General features: G+C 42.7%; 1 protein-coding gene across 1 annotated transcript; it reads left to right on the top strand.

Annotated features, from left to right (window-relative positions):
* Nucleotides 1-821: 821 nt before the first annotated feature.
* On the top strand, nt 822-13,473 carry LOC124050443 (calmodulin-1). The gene is made up of 6 exons (XM_046372985.1): nt 822-950; nt 6,106-6,136; nt 6,959-7,102; nt 10,656-10,762; nt 11,475-11,610; nt 12,364-13,473. The coding sequence occupies exons 1-6, from the start codon at nt 948-950 to the stop codon at nt 12,390-12,392; spliced, it is 450 nt and encodes a 149-aa protein (XP_046228941.1). The 5' UTR covers nt 822-947; the 3' UTR covers nt 12,393-13,473.
* The last annotated feature ends 3,277 nt before the right edge of the window (nt 13,474-16,750 follow it).

The raw sequence follows: 16,750 nt of genomic DNA, 5'->3' as shown, positions 1-16,750 counted from the left end.
GGGATAGGGAGGAGTTCACAGATGAACAAGCCATTCAGGTCTTTCTAGAATTATTAAAAGTCAGGAAAAACAACTTTGTGTGCCCTGCTCATTTACATATGGGACTATCTTCTTGGTTAGGACATTGATGATGATAAGGATGATGACTGCTAAGTTCAGCTATAGTTTTTTAACCCGCTAAAGATCATAAAGCTCTTGATGTAAAGCAAAATGCTTCAGTAACTGTTTGGGTCTAATTTTTAGCTTTATAGCTCCAAATTCCATAGAATATTGCTTCTTACAAGTGTTATTCTCCAGCATATAGTGCACAAAATATGGAAACAGATATCAAGAAGTATGTACAGTCATCAAAATTATAGAACAAACACCGGTGTGATTAAAAGTATTAGCATGTATGAAAAAGCAGCCGTTCAGCCTTTCCCTTACAGGAATTTATCCTCACATGACTTAAGCATTGTGTCGTGTGATGAAGGCCAGAGGTTCAGAAAATAAGCATGGTGACAGCATATTAACTTTTAGAGGTTTGATCTCTATGTGTACAATGGGTTTTATGTACCTAGAAATGCTATCATATGGGCAACAGTCTTATGGCACATCTTGTAGAAACAATAATCATACAAACACAGGTTTAGCAATGATGAACTGATTATCCACTGCATCTCCAGTCATGTACATTAATATGAGTGTAAGGATGCCCTCCATGCACTGCAGGCGTTTTAGCCCCAATGATTGGCATGTCTTCTTGAAGGCCTGTGCTGCTGCGGCAGCCCTGAATTGAAATAGGGAAGTGAGTGATCAGTGCTAGTGTGGCGGAGGGATACATAGGCAATCCCCATTCTGGCCACGGCCAATATACACACTCCTATCCCGCCAGTGGAACTCCATCTAAGGAACGACCACACTCCTAGTCTGCTTCCACAGACCAACAAGCACACAACCCATCCGACATGGTAAGTATTGTCATTCATTCTCGGTAGTAGGGGAAATTGTGGTAACGCTTGATTACTACAGGTGTAAACCCATTGTAGGTGAATTCTTTTCCGTTGCTGTAGTCTGTTCGCTGTTCACTCATTGATTCCTCTTACGAGCCATTCGTATGCGCAGAGGAGATGGAAAACGCCCGCAAAGCGCATTTGATACGTTTTAGCTAGTGTACGGAATAACGTGGAGCCCCATTATGAACTGTCTTTGTTCGTCTATGCGATTTTATGTCTGGAATGATGTTCACCTCAAAATTGGACCATTTTTCCGCGTAACTGCGCAATTCATACAGCGTTATTGGTTATTCGGCTATATCGGGTCAAGTAGATGGTTCCCGGCTGGATGGTGCAGATCGAATTAATTTCTGGACTAGATTTGGTGGTATCGGAATAACCAACAAGCTATTCTGAGTCATTACAGCATAATTCCGCAGCCATAAATGCATTAGGGTAGATTTTACAATCCGCCTTAGGAGCGCAGGCGTGTTGGGAAGCCTATCTAACGTTGACATTCGTAGAATCATAGGAGAGACATTTTCCTAACAAAGCCAAAGTGATTCTTGACTTGTTAGTAATGTCTTTACTCACTGCAGCTATTATTCTTACGGTTCGAACACAGTGAACCCGAGAATGACGCTCTTCTCGTTATGAGGTAAGAGGACTGGCTGCGTTTGGCTTCCCTCTTTCTGTGTTGCACCATCTTGCTGCTCGAGCCGTGTCATGATGGGGGGTGGGAATGGCAACTATTGTATCTCGTCAGGGTGTTCCGCAACGGAAACTGGCCATATTCTGTCATTGCAAAGTTAAAGCTTGATTGTATCGCCTGGCTTGGAAAAGCAACAGAAAACAACACGGGACGCAGTTCCGCCTTTTTTTGCAGGCCCTCAGGGTTTATCTTAGGCTATGTCATCTGTTTGTGTTATGTCGGCTGATTTGGTTGCCTCTTTGCAAATTTTCGATGTTATGCAAATGTGGTATCCATGTGAGTTGTCCATGAAATCTTGTCTGGTACTGGCCCAAAACATCAACAGCTGTTAAGTTCTGTCGCGTTTCAAGGCAACATATTGCCAAATAAAGTACATTATGCACAGAGAGTATGTGTTATTCTGTAGCAACTTAAATAATGAGAATCTACAGTGTTTCAGTAGACCTCAGTGACTTGCAAAATATATGGATGTGCACACTGCCAAGCCATTCTAACCAGTCCCCAGATGTTACAGAGACATGTTCACATGCACGCTGACATCTGCAACCAGCTAATGAAACACAGCCACACCACGGGCTACGTCACACAAGGAGAAGTTACCAAGTGGAAATGATCCGCATGTGGAAAAGCGGCCTTCGAGCTAATCCTTTGACTATCAAGCTTGATAGATCATTTATGGCCTGAGGGAGTCAAGAAGCTGTAGACCTCTTTCCCCCCTCTGCTGTGATCAAATATCCCATATATGGTATTGAGCTGCAATGCAGTTTCACGTTGCAACACAGCAAAGTAATTGGAGTGTGAAGTTAATTGTTATGGAGTTAGCCTGCATCTCTGAAAAGTTAAATCCACAGGCGTAAGCCCCTTGTCTGCATCAATACGCCCACTGAAGTGGAAACAGCCTCCACCATTGAGGTGGAAGTATCAAATAAGTAGTCGGACCGTGCTAAGACCCTATCCTGTTCCTGTTGCGCTCTTGTTTGCTGATGCATGTTTAGTAACTTGAAGGACACGTGAGCCGCTTCATTGAATAATTTATATGCTTGGCGACAACACCTAACCATGTCCCATGTTCCTGGTGTCTAGGAGTGATAAAGTGCTCTCTGTGGTGCGGAGGAGTACCCAGCCACCCACCCACACCAAGCCATATGGTGAACCGGCCTTGTCTGCAGGGTGTAGGGAGGCTGGTGTTGTTTACAGCCACCCTCTCTCCCCCCTCTCCTCCTCCCCTCTAGACACAGCCTGGCCCCAAGGCCTTACTGTCTTTTGTCCAGCCTCAAAGAGAAGAGGCGTTCAGCGCTCTGTGGAGTTCAGTGCTCCTATAGAAAAGGAGCGTGTGTGTCACACTGACTCTTTGTGTTTGTGGCTGTGTTAGAGTGAATGGAAGTGTGTGTGTGTGTCACACCCATCTGTCAGAGTGACAGTTGGTTGTGCACTTGAATGTAGAAAATTTAATTCTTTAATTGTTTGGGCACTTCAGGGACACATCGGCAGTTCCAAAGGTTCATACTGCGTTGATAACAAAGAAGATAGTAGTTGGTTTTCTCGGACAGCATTTTGCATCCCTTATCAAATAAAACCTGCTGCAAACAGAGAACGGTGCAGTGAGGATGATATGACATCATGTGAGAGCAAAAGATATTCCTCACTGGCCCAGTGAACTGCCTCCTGTCTCCCACAGTCCTGTTTGGAGCACATTGCTGAGGCCGGCTGCCCAGGCAACAGTGGGAGTGGTTGACCCACTCATGCCAGAGGACCACTGCCAGCAGAGCAGACCCCCCCCCCACACACACACACACACTCTCCAAACATTCACACTCTCCTATTGCTCTACAAGCCTGGCCCTAAACAAGCCTGTCTATAAGACACTGTGGATGGTGAATCACAGGGAGTTTCCTCTTACAGGAGGACACATGTAGAGAGAGGAAAAGAGAAGCACAGAGAGGAGAGGTCTGGAGAGGGAGGAGTTGGTACTGGCTAAAGTTCAAGTGCCAGGGAAAGAAGGAAGAAAAAGAGAAAAGGAAGGGATGGGCCGGTAGTGGGCCTGGTGATGCAGCAGCACCATGAGGCCTCAACAGCTTGGACCTAAGCCAAGGGAGGATCCATAGCACTGAGTCATTAAATCCCACACCCAGTCCACTTAGAGGGACAGCAGGGGACAGAAAGAGACAGCAGGAGCAACACAGCACGGCAGAGGGTGACTAAGGGAAGAAAGGAAGAGAGACTCATCAACAGACAAATTAACATGAGGAACAAGCATCAGAGACGAGAGGGACAATGAAGCAGAAAACATAACAGATGAGACAGAATATTGGTCAAACTAGTAAAGCGCAGAGCTGTTTTCTCTCTTGACATTTGCCATTCTTGCAGATGGAAATGGAGACAGGAAGAGGGTGAGAAAAGCAAGCACTGTTGTGTGTAGAGCAGGTTATTGAATCATGTCATCTAATTGTATGAGCACTGCTGAAGTTATCCACAAACCTCTCGCTGACAGGATCGATTCATCGTGTGGCTCCTGCTACTCAACCAAGCAAAGAAAAGGCATTTTTGTTTCTGAAAAGTTAAAGGTCAGCTCGCAGTGTGTTATATGGTGACCTGCCAAATCTTATCCGGAATCCAGTCATTATGCAACAAATTCGATTTACTGGCTCGATATACAAAATAAAATACCCTCGCCTCCAAACATAGACTTAACGAGGTTCAGATTTATTTGGCTGTATCCAAAGCTAGATTGCTTGTACAAACACATATATCCACCAATGGGTGGAGGAATTTGCTTTGAGGTAAAACTGACTACTCTGACTAATTAACAGGAAACATGGGTATGGAAAGAATTGGTGTTGAGGAAGAATGCCATTAAGAGGAATTCTGTGTGTGTGTGTGAGAGTACACAATGTTGGTGTGTGAGTTTATGCGTACATCTGTGACTGCTCCTGTTTGTCTGGATGTGTTCCTTCTTTGCTGCCAAGCTCAATGATGTCATTGTGGCCTGTTAACAACAACAACAACAATATTAATAAATTCTTTTTGTATAATGGAGAGATGGGAGGATATTTGCACCACAAGTGCTGTATTCACACTTTACTAGTGAGGGTGTTTGTTTGAAATCCGAGGCTCCTTCACAAAGAAGCTTGATCCATCTATGTAAAAGGCCTGGCAATGGATGCTCGCTCACCATTTAAAGCATGTGTGACTCACTATCAGTCATTAGAGAGCTTTAGCTACTGGAGGAGAACAGACTGGGAGGGGAACCAAACTGCGCCAACCCAGCAGGCCTTTTTTCCTGTTGGTATGACCATGTAAAACACCACCCATGCTGATATGTCCTGAAACAACCCCACCTAAACATTTTCTCCCTGTCTGGAGACAGCATTTCACCTGTTTTATTATTACACTGTCTTGTTGTTCAGTTCTTTTGTGTGGGCCATCATGGTGTATCTTTATTTGAACATGGTGTGAATCAATCCCATGCAACTGCTCATCAGCTGGAAAGTTAATTTTGTGCAGCATCTTTGTAGGTGTCTCTATATAGTAACATTCTGGTCAGTCAGTAGCTCTATCTGAGGTACATTTGCATCAGGCAGCATTTTCTGAACAAATGAAGATATAATACAGCAAAAACAACAATGTGCTGTCCCTGTTGTATGGCATTGATCTCCTGCTCTGCTTGGGGGGTAATGAGCTCCCAAACCTTGTTGCCTTCCTATTTTTCAGATAGTTGCTCTTCTTTGAGTTAGCTGCTATCTCCCTTGAGCTGCTTTTTAAATCCCCTGGTGGTGGGTCATACAAACAGCATTGCACCCCTGTCCCATCCTGCCGGCTCACTCTTTTTTTACACATGCATCGATTTCGCTGTGTTACTGCCTCTGGTGTCAGCCGACAGATGGAACACCAATGGACCCCCCCGTTCAGTCTTTGTACTTTCTGTACAGAATGGAATAACGGTGCAACATTCCACCTTAAACAGGCAATGTAAAAAGGTTTATCAAACAAACACAAGCTTTAAAGACATCTTGATAGTCTTTTTCTATTAGTCTAAGCCAGATCTGAGAACTGATTTTCAGTATCAGTTCTGTGAAAAAAAAAAAAAAAAAGAATGACTGTAGTCAAAATGGACTCCAACTGGCATTAAACTAAATCCGAAGTCGTCTCACTCTCATCCCTGGTGCATTGGATGCTATCTTGCGTGATTACCATCTAATTTGTGGTATTCTTGTTGGTAAATCTTGGATGTGCTGAGAACAGATTCCAACTGACAGTTCCCTGAACACTGCGGCCAGTGTTGTGCTTTGTGGTGGTGGGTGTGAGGGGACGCTGAGGAATGTAGTGACGAAACAGTTCAGGACTTGGAATAAATGTCTCATCGAGCAACTTCATTGTTTGTAACCATCTCCTTCCTTCTCTTTTTGTTCCCAACCACAGGCTGACCAACTAACAGAGGAGCAGATTGCAGGTAGGAACGTAAAGATTTTTTTCTGTTACCCTCATACCCAAGTCCTTTCTTCACATTTAGTGGATACTGTTAGATCAATTTCAAATTAAGTTATTCAATAATGTTCCACCGTCACATGAGTAAGGGAATATGTCTGTTCTGGTTGCTACTACTTCATTAATGGAGAGCATGAAATGAAACCGACATTGAAGGATTTGGCAACGCCCTCCCTTGGTAGATCATTATCTTGTCAAATTGAACAGGAAGTAAGATGAAGAAATATTTGCCATGTGTCAGGACTGTAACTTCTGAAGTGAAAAGATGAGTTTTCTAGTCGAGTGCATGAGAAGTTTCAATCACTGAGGCACATTGACATTCTTAATAAATAAATGATGTGGCCTCAAAAACTGAAAGCCACAGTTTCTTCTCAGTCAAACCCCCTTTGTGGCTAATTAGCTTGCGCTAGGGCTCCAAGGCTAATACTCACTCCTGCTTGCTCTTCCCTGAATGGGGTTTTATGGCCCGTAGTTTAGAAGTCTAATCATATAGCGCAGAGCAAGCTGGTGCAGATACTGAACTATTTAGAGTAAAGTCTGCCAATTTTGTACTGTTCTTCATTATTCTCTTTTGTTGTTTCACTGTATGAGATAAGACCTCGGTGTGGTTTTAGAGCTCAGCACATTTACAGCCGCACTTCTGTCTACTATACTGGCCAACTGACAGATAAGCATGAGCTGAGTTAAAAGAGTCCCAGTTGTCAGAAAGGGTCGATTAACCTTATCACCCTGACAGCAGCTGTACAGCTACAGGAAATCTAACCTGCTCTTACCTCCACCCCTACAGAGTTCAAGGAGGCTTTCTCCTTATTCGATAAGGATGGTGACGGCACCATCACCACCAAAGAGCTTGGTACTGTCATGAGGTCGCTGGGCCAGAACCCCACAGAGGCCGAGCTGCAGGACATGATCAATGAGGTGGACGCTGACGGTCAGTATACATATTTGATCCATCCATAATGTTGACACTTGTCACTAATTAATATCAGGCCACAATTAAGAAGCAGTAAATTCCTTTTCCTTTTCGGCTGAAATGATGAAATTGGGCGAGGTTTAGAATCAGAAAGACCTCATACACAGTACTAATAGACAGCTCTCATAATTTCACATAAATTCTAACACAAAGAGTGGACTAAAAAATCATGGCATCTGTGCTCTGTCCTGCATTGCCAAGATTTCTATCTATTTGAATCATTTTCTATCCAGGCAAGCAAAATATGTCCCACATGTACCCACTTGTGGATTAATTTACTAGTAAAATTAATGGATAATAAAAAAGATGGATAATCTGCAGTTAAATCATTAATTTTACTTCCATTTTAATCACAGGGTGTGATTAGTGTATTATTTTAATATTTAGGTTAATAAGATGATGCCATTCTTTTTCCATCAGCCGTTTAACCAGTCATCTTCTGTTCACCCCATTTTTAATCAATGAAATGACTTGCAACTGTCACTCCTAACTGGAAAACAGCAGAAATGACTCTCAATTTGTCATTTTTATTTTAGAGATGGTACAGCTCTTTGAAAGATTTATCCAGTAATTTTATTTAAGGAACAGAACCATAATTTTACATTACCGTGATGCTGCATGACTGGAGTGATAAAACCTCTGTCACAAAAGCATGAGGGATTAGATAGAGCATCCATTACTGCCTCATTTCAAAATATATCAGTGGTGTTGTTGCCCATCTCCCTCCCTTTTCTGCCAACTGTCAACCAACTGTCCGGCCAGCTTATTTTCCCATGATGTGTCCCTCTGTGTCAGCAGTTTAGTCACTGTGTGTTCAGCTCCATCATAGCTGACAACGTTAGAGATATGGATGTGCAGGAGGTGCTTTTGGTGCGTGTGAGTGGAGGAGGCGAGGTGTCAACAAGTTGAACAGTAGCTCGTAAGCTGCTGTCCTTGAGCAGTAGAGTTTAGGATGTTAGCTGTCAGTGCAGCCTTTACCCCAGTGGTGCTCTGTCAGCTTATAGGATTTTGTAAATGGGACCACATTGATCAGGACAAATCAATTGCACCGCAGCTTGGCTGCCCCTTTATTGAAATGTCCTCCCACTATCCTCATCCCCCCTCCCCCTTAGTTACACCCAAGAGCAAGCATACACTCACACACACCATCACTAACATCCTCTTGTTCTGCCTCTGCCTCCCTTGGCTGATGCAATCTAGGTCAGACAGCAATGAAGCTAGTAATGGAAAATAAAAGTGGTTACATAAGGCCTCTCTCGCTTTGCACATCCAGTACCCACATCGGCAGCCATGGGATGTCAGCTGGCTCATTGAAAATCAGCTTTATTTACCAAACAAGGGGGCTGTGGCAAAGAATTACAGTGAATGGAAGAGAGGATAGAAGGCTTTAGCTGGACAGAGAGCTGTAAGAAAGAAATAGTCTTTTGGCTAAGCTGCATTTTATGAACAGTGTGGATTACAGTATCAAATGAAATTGCTGCTGGTTATCTTACAGCCACACAGATCAGAACACAAGCTAACTATACCTGCTTCAGTTGATTCAGATGTGTCAGTATTCCTGGCATATAACAGAACATGCTAAGTATATATGTATGTAAAAAAAAATCCCATCTGGTGTGATACATGACACAAGTTAAAACTATTTAATCATAGTCTGAACAACTGTTTGGCAAAAATGTTAGCTTTAGTCCTAGCACAACACTCATCATCATTACACAACCCTCCCCTTCTTTCTTATCTCAGGGATGGAAGTTGGCTTTATGATGCAGGAAAAAACGATGACCACACACACAAGCGTCCAGAGATGCCTCAGCCTTCTATAGTTTGCGTCAGCACCTCTTATGTGTAATCGCACCATCTCCCACTCGGTTCACTCCTTATATTCTCTCCTCTTCACATCTCCCTCATCTCCATCTCTCTCTCTCTACCACCCACTCATTCCCTCCCTCCCTCCCTCTATTTTCTTTCTATTTCCCTCCTACCATTTTCTCTCTCTTCCTGACTGCCTTCCTCTCTATCTTCATCCCTCCTTGCTTCCATCCTTCCCTGCACCACAGCAGTTGGCTTGAGTTCCAGATGATCAGATATAACTCATGGGCTGCTTCGCTTCTCTAGTCATTGTCCCCCTCAGATGATGGTTTCCCAGTTGTAGCCCTGCCCTTCTTCAAGACTGCGGACAGCCCCTCCTAACTATCAGCTGCCCTTCCCAACCCCCCAGTAGCAGCATGTGTTCCCTCAATGCTGCCGGCTGTCTCCGTTTGTTAGATAACAGGTCCTTAGATTGTTACCCCCGGTCATGCGATCACCATCTGCCCCAACACATTACTGCATCCCTTTTCCTCCATACACACATCCATTCTCGCTTGTTCTTGCTCAGTCTTCTTCTCTGAGCCAAGCTCTGTTATTGGTTAATCTGCATACAATCTCCCAGTCCCATCCGTGTCCCACCCCAGAGCTAATCCTCCCTGGGTACTCCGCCCTCTGTGTCCCTGACCTTCACTCCAATCTCCTGGCTTTATGTTTTGTTTTGTTTTGTTGGGTTTTTTTGGTTTTCTTTTTTTGGGGAGTGGGGGTACTTACTCCCAACACTTGCCACCCTTACTCCCAACATTCTCATTAAAAGCAAGTCCTGTCACCATTACACTCGCCATCAACCCTCCCATCCTCCCTCCTGTGGTTGCAGTCAGTGAGCTGCTAGATCCTTGCCCCTGTCAAGAGGGTGTGATCCCATGGTAATCCTGTCTTGACAACAGCAACATGGATATTGATCCTTTTGCATGCATACATGTGCCACCAGCACAGCACCATTATCACCACCAGAAATGAAAACCACTGATTCCTCTTGTCTGAATTCTTTTGGATGAGCCAAAAGCTCATGAAAAGACAGTTTTGAAGTGAAAAAGGGAAAAATGGATAGATGAAAGTGTTAAAGAGGGATGGAGCATCTGATTGAAGCTCCTCTTCCCCTCCAGTCAGGGTTTCTGACAGGGACAGAGCCTTTGATTTATCCAGGCTCCTTGACAGCCAAGCTGCGTAGCATACTGTCTGCATTATGGATGACTGGCTATGCGTCCCCCCCCTCTGCTATCCCGCAGTGTTGTGTATAACACACGCAACATCTTCTCAGGGCTTCCCTGAGGAAGCAAGGCAAACACACACACCCACAGCCACGCACATACATCTTGCCTCCTCCTTCCAGCCTGCAGTAGCTGTATTTATCACAGTAGGGAAAGTGTATACTAAAATGATTTGAGTGCTCCTCCCCTCTCTGAGATTACTTATGTCTCAAGTTGCATTACTGCCAGTAACACTTTGAGAGAGAAATGATGGCCCATATGATAATGACATCCATGAGAGAAAAAATGAGGAGTGGAGGACTAAATGAATATGTTCGGTTTGGTGATTTTCATCAACTAAATGCTGGGTTATATTACATCTGCTTATCTGAGTTTGCTTTTAAGTAATTGCAATTTTTGCTGATTAAATGTGCCTCATTGATCACCCATTCCAGGTAATGGAACCATTGACTTCCCGGAGTTCCTGACCATGATGGCTAGAAAAATGAAGGACACAGACAGTGAGGAGGAGATCCGCGAGGCTTTCCGGGTATTTGACAAGGTAAATAAGGTCAAGGTTTTAGGAATAAGAAAAACTGTGTCCGTGTTTGTCAAGGTGAAGTTTTAGTTTTACTGTCATATATTGAGCAAGAGGTCTCATGAGTCTCAGAGTCATCTGACAATCTTTAAAATGCAATCCTTATTCCAAAAAGCTGGGATGCTGTGTAAAATATAATTAAAAACAGATTGCAACCATTTGCAAACCAATTGTGTTTACCCATAACAGTTTTATGAATGTAGCCCATGTTGTAATATCCTTTATACAGTTAAGCGCTTCACAGAGTGGTGAACTTCCTTTCCTGTTAACGACTGAGCCTTCTGAAGGTGCCCTTTTCATACCCGGTGATGATACTCTCACCTGTTACCAATGAACCTGTTTACTTGAGGAGTGTTCCAGTCTCTTGTTGGCCCTGTCCCAACTGGTTTGAAACATCAAATTCAGAATAAGTAAATATTTGCAAAAAGCAGATGAGATATGTCTTAATCTTAATGATATTGTCCCTCCTCCTTTTAATCAATGGTTCTAAGGGTGATGATTCACAGATGAGATACCTAAAATATTGCCAGGCTAGTGAATTGAGTTTTCCTAATAAAATAAGAAGACATCAGTTTCCGATTTCATGCTCATTTAACACCTGCCGCCACAGCTTGCTCATTAATGGCTCCAGTGGGAATTCGTTTCACACATTTGATCCCATACCGCATGTTTCCAGGATGGAAATGGCTACATCAGTGCTGCAGAGCTCCGTCACGTTATGACGAACCTTGGAGAGAAGCTAACGGACGAGGAGGTGGATGAGATGATCAGAGAAGCAGACATCGACGGAGACGGACAGGTCAACTACGAAGGTAAAGTAAATCAGGTGGATGTAAAGGAAGCTCGTGCTAAAATGTCATGGTGCACAAATAGCTGTAGTTTCTAGGCCATGCTGTACACTTTTATTAAACAGGGGGAATACAGCACTTGATTTTCCAAGCTGTGTATTTCTCTGAGGGCAACTGTAAGACAAGCCAGCCACACATAATATTAGATATTAGATATGGGCTATAGATGGAGCCTGCTGAAACAGAGATGGGAGAAAGCTATCCTTCTGAATCATCATCAGTGTGCCAGGAGCCTTTTCACTCTGTCTTTCTGGCTGCCTCTGCACACCCCCCACCCAAACACACACACACACACACACACACAACTGGTCTCTTGGAACATTACACAAGAGACTGCACTCATTTTCTAGAAGGCTGTTCATTTATTATGAACATTCCATAAGTCTCGGCTAAAAAGTGCCCTACTTCTACAGACAGTGAAAGCCTTCCCTTATTTGTTTATTTAGGACGTGCACATGCCTATCACCATCCACAACTGTAAGCACAATGCAAGGGCTTTTTAATCAAATGGGTTTAATAAGATGAACACGGAAGCCGTTTGGAAAGGGGACACTAATTGGGATGTGTGTCCTGAAGCTGCTCAAGTTGATTAAAAAAAAAAAAAATTAATAAAGCATCTAACTATTTAGCAGATGGCTGCTCTTACTGGCAACAGGCTGTACCAAAACCATAAACCTGATATCCTTATCGTCTTTTGTCCTCTTTCTCTCTCTACAGAGTTTGTACAGATGATGACTGCAAAGTGAAGCTTGCCCGCCCCATCCTGTCCCCTCTTAGAAGAAAAAAGAAAAAAGAGAAAAAAAAATCAAAATGTTTTACTTACCTCTTGGGAAAAAAAAATGTTCATTTATTCATACTGTTTCTGTATAGAAAATAATTGAATGTTGAAATAAAATATCCTTCTGTCCACACAAGAAAAATATACAAAAAAAAAAATATACAAAAAATATCTGCATGAAAATGATGGTTAGTGATCCTGTCCCCTCCCCCCGGAGATCAATTTAGCATCAGTACATAACAAGTAAAAATAATAACAACAAACCCTGTAACTACTACCTTCAGACTAAAGCAAAGCATTTGGCGAACTCCTTCCAGTTCCATTTGCTAGTGGTTAATGTCTGGGCTGGCCATCTCTTCTTTCTCTCTCTCTCTCTTTCTCTCTCTCTCTCTGTTTTCTGTTCTTCATGCATGCAGCTTGAGACCGGAGCACTAACCCCCCACTCCTCATCCCTCCTCCGGGCTACCAGAGCGTGCTGATTCCACTATAAGCTGTCCTCTTGTTGGTTTGGTACAGTTTTTTGTATTTGGAGAGGAACCCTGTACTGTTAAGATGAGAGAATATACCAGGTTCTAACTCAAGCGTTTAAGTGGAATGGGACTTAATTGTATGCTAGATAAAAAGAGAAAAAAAACAATGTACAAAAATACATTTTCAAATGTTTGGCATGTTCTTTTGTTTTTGTTATGTTATTTGGACAGCCATCTTAGTAGTTGTGCGTCCTGCCCTTTCGAAGGAGGGGGGGGGGACATAAGAGTCTTACGGTGAGCTTTCTATGTTTTTTTTTCTTTCTTTTTTTTGCTGAGATGGAGTGTCTGTCCTCTTTTCTTGCAAGAGAGAATCACTGGCCTTCACTTTTCTTTTTCTTCTTCTGTTTCTCGACTCAGACAAGAGCATAGTGAGGGGTGTACTGTGTTTGCAGCGCATGCTGTTAGGAGTGTCAGTGCACCAGTCTTCGCAGCTGTTCATCTGAGTTCAGTTTACATTCATTCCAAGTTGTACATGCTAGTCTTTATTTTTTTTTTTCAAATAAAAGACCATGAACTTTATCATGTCTTATGTCATCTTTCTTATGCTCTATTGTGAAAATGATCCACAAGCATAACAAGCATAGCATAACAAGTCTGTATGTTGTTTACCGGCGAGCCAATTGTGTCAATAATAAATGATTCTAAGCATCGTTCTCTCCATGTGCCGTGTCATTGGGTGATGTTCAGCAGAGGCAGGCCTCGGTGTGTAATTGTGTGCTGTGTTACATGGCAGAGAAGTTGTGGAGAGTGAGCTGCTCACAGGGGAGGGAGAGACAGCACAGAGTGTTTGCTCTCGCACTTAGCCCTGGATATGCATACACATCTATGACGCGTCTCTTCTCTCCCAAGACTGGGCTGGTTGCTAGGCAACAGGAACATGCTGTAACTGGGATGTTGGAGGTTTTTGAAAAGGCAAGTGGGAGTTTTAACAAACCCTCTTGCTTCTGCTGATGGCTCCATATTGGCTTGTCCTAGTAAGGCAAACCAGGCCACAACACTACTGCCGTGTGCACTTTTTAAACAGCATGCAGTGGCAGGAAGGCCTTTGCAGTCCCTTTGACTCTACACTATATAAATGTCTAAAAAGTCATATAAGAGCTGCATTGTTTTACTATATTTGGACTGTAATTTGACCATGTTTAGAAAGGAGCAAAGATAGACTGAGACAGCCCTCCATCCACCTACAGCATGAAGCAAGCACTTCCCTTAATCATACCCCTATACACAGGAATAAACACACCTTATTCTTTCTACACAGAGATGGGGTGGGGTTCTGCTTTCAAGGGGAAAAACAGAACATTCTCTGCATTCTTCGTACACTCATTATCTCTGTAGATCTGTTTTAAACTAGATGCCATTTAGCTCTGGAGAAATGAGTCTTGCTGGCATTAATCAGAGAAACTTAAGTAAAGGAAAGTGTGGGTTATGAGAAACCCCACCCAAATATTGCCAGTAAATGGGAAGCATGTCTATCATCCCTTTATAACAGCCATGGTGTTTTATTTTGAAGAAAATTCGGAAAACTAATGCACTCAGTCTGCCTTGCCCCTCCCTGCAGCACCAGCTGAGCCAATAGGAACAGCAGTGAAGTTGACTGACAGCTGGGACTGAAGCTCTGCTGTTCTCTGACATATCGAAGAGTCAGATGCTCAAACCTTGACATTTACATTGGAAAGAAAATAGCAGAGCTCTCTTCTCAAGTCCCAATGTGTTCAACGTTTTAAATATATGTAAGATAGAAATTAATAGTCATGAATGAATAATGTGAAACAGGTAAATGAACAGATAAATGACTAATTAATTTAGTAAACTGTTCAAACTAAATTGATTATTATGAAGTGTTACTTCATTCTTACTTTAGGTATGGTTTAGTTTTATTGGAGTTATAGGATATTCAGAATGTGTGTTTTTTTGTTTTGGTGATACTTTATTTAATGTTGGTTTTTATTTCAGAATTTCCATTTTAATGACAACGGTCTTATCACACATCCTCCTCTCCAGTTTTTATGCAATTGCATGCCAGTTAGCTAATTAAGTCCTGCTGGCGTGAATAATATTGTTTGTTTTTTTTTTTGTTTTTTTTTTTTTTTTGCTCTTCACAAAAGTGTATGTGTCCTTCTATGAGAAACATTTTTAGAATCACATCAGCTGAATATGACCGTTAGCTCAAGCTGTTAACACTGGCTGTTCATCTTACCAAGCTAATTAGTTAGCTAGTTTGGTAGCATGTGTAGCTGTGTTAAACCAAGGCTGTAAGCATGGTGTCAACATGGCGGACCACCCCCAAATTCATTACATCAAAGCTTCGATAAATCAATAGAACTACATACAGCACTCCGTGTTTCACACTTACATTGTGGATAAGTGACATAAAGATGGCGCAGCATGCAAAATGGAGGCACAGGGAGGAAAGCAAAATAACAAAATGTAACTGACTGCAAATTGGGGCGCACGGGTGATACCTGTCATGAGAAGTGATATTATGAAATACGCATTTTTATAATGAAATTCATAGTGGTGTATTTAATGATTTCCCAGTATTGTCTCATTTTTATACTTCATTGTAATTAATCTGATATTTTTTCATGTCTTGTTTATGTAATCTTGAATTCCACACTGTGGAACAATCAGTCAGACCATGGCACAATGGGTGACAGGAAAAAGGAAAAAGTTAGGTGCCTTGCTCAAGGGCACGTCCGGCGTTACTAATGGAGGGGGAGAACATTGATTATTCACTCCACCCACCCTGCTCGGGCCATGTTTGGCAAGGCATTTCGACATTTATTCTGCACTGGGAGCGTACATTCAGCACTAAAGCTATTGGCTACCATGAACACCAGTTAATATCTGGGACAAGTCCCTCCCTACCTGACTGCTTTTCTAAGAAACGCGTGAATATATTGAAGCAAATAGCACTCCATCTGTTTCATGTGGGCTGTAACTCACTCACAATGTACACGCTATGAAAGGTGTACAGAAATAAGTACATCAACCACATAAATGCATGCACACACACACACACACACACACAGAGAACAGGTGGGACATGAAACAGAGGAAAAACCCATTAGAATATGACTCCACTTGTTTGGTTTGTGCTGCTATCCTACATGCCAAGCAAACAATGTAGCAAAACTAAACACACCCTCTCAACCAATCCCAAGATAGAAAGGGTGTTTTGTCAGCACTGAGGCTGTGGGTTCCCTTGAAAAGGCCTCCTGTCTTCTCATGGGAGGAGGGGACACTTGAGCACCCTGGTGGTTAAATTAAGAACATCAATATTTCACGTGTAAATGAAGCAGCACACAGCAGAGGCAGTAAGGCGAGAAGGATTGACTGGGCAGAGGTATCACCTATCAGCGCCCCTGGAAAGAATAGACACACTTATGAGACAGGTCTATGACATACAGCTGGAGTGTGGACGTCTGTGTATGAGGGTGTGTATCCTGTAGGTGTGCAGTGACATGGAGCCATGTTTGTCGGTGTAGTGTCCAGCTGTATTAGCAAGTTAAAGAAGTGGGTAAGGTGAGCTGGGCTGGGCATAACATCAGTATGGGAAAGCTTCTGGCACTTTCTACTATGAACACACACACACACACACACACAGACAAAGGAGTAGAAGTCCATTAATGTTTAATGTGTTTTGGATGTTGTTAAATTAAGCTAAGCAAGCATATTTTTCTTTCTAGCAGCTGTAAAAGCGGCAACATTTTAAAGGAATGGGCCAGTTCTTGTTAAAGTTAAAAGTACAGGGTGAACAGCAGTGTAATGATAGAAGGGCAGGGATGACCTTTTA

This window comes from Scatophagus argus, chromosome 19, assembly GCF_020382885.2.
Source record: "Scatophagus argus isolate fScaArg1 chromosome 19, fScaArg1.pri, whole genome shotgun sequence".
NCBI lineage: Eukaryota > Metazoa > Chordata > Actinopteri > Scatophagidae > Scatophagus > Scatophagus argus.
Note: the sequence above shows the minus strand (reverse complement) of the source record. Positions and strands in the feature narration are given on the sequence as shown.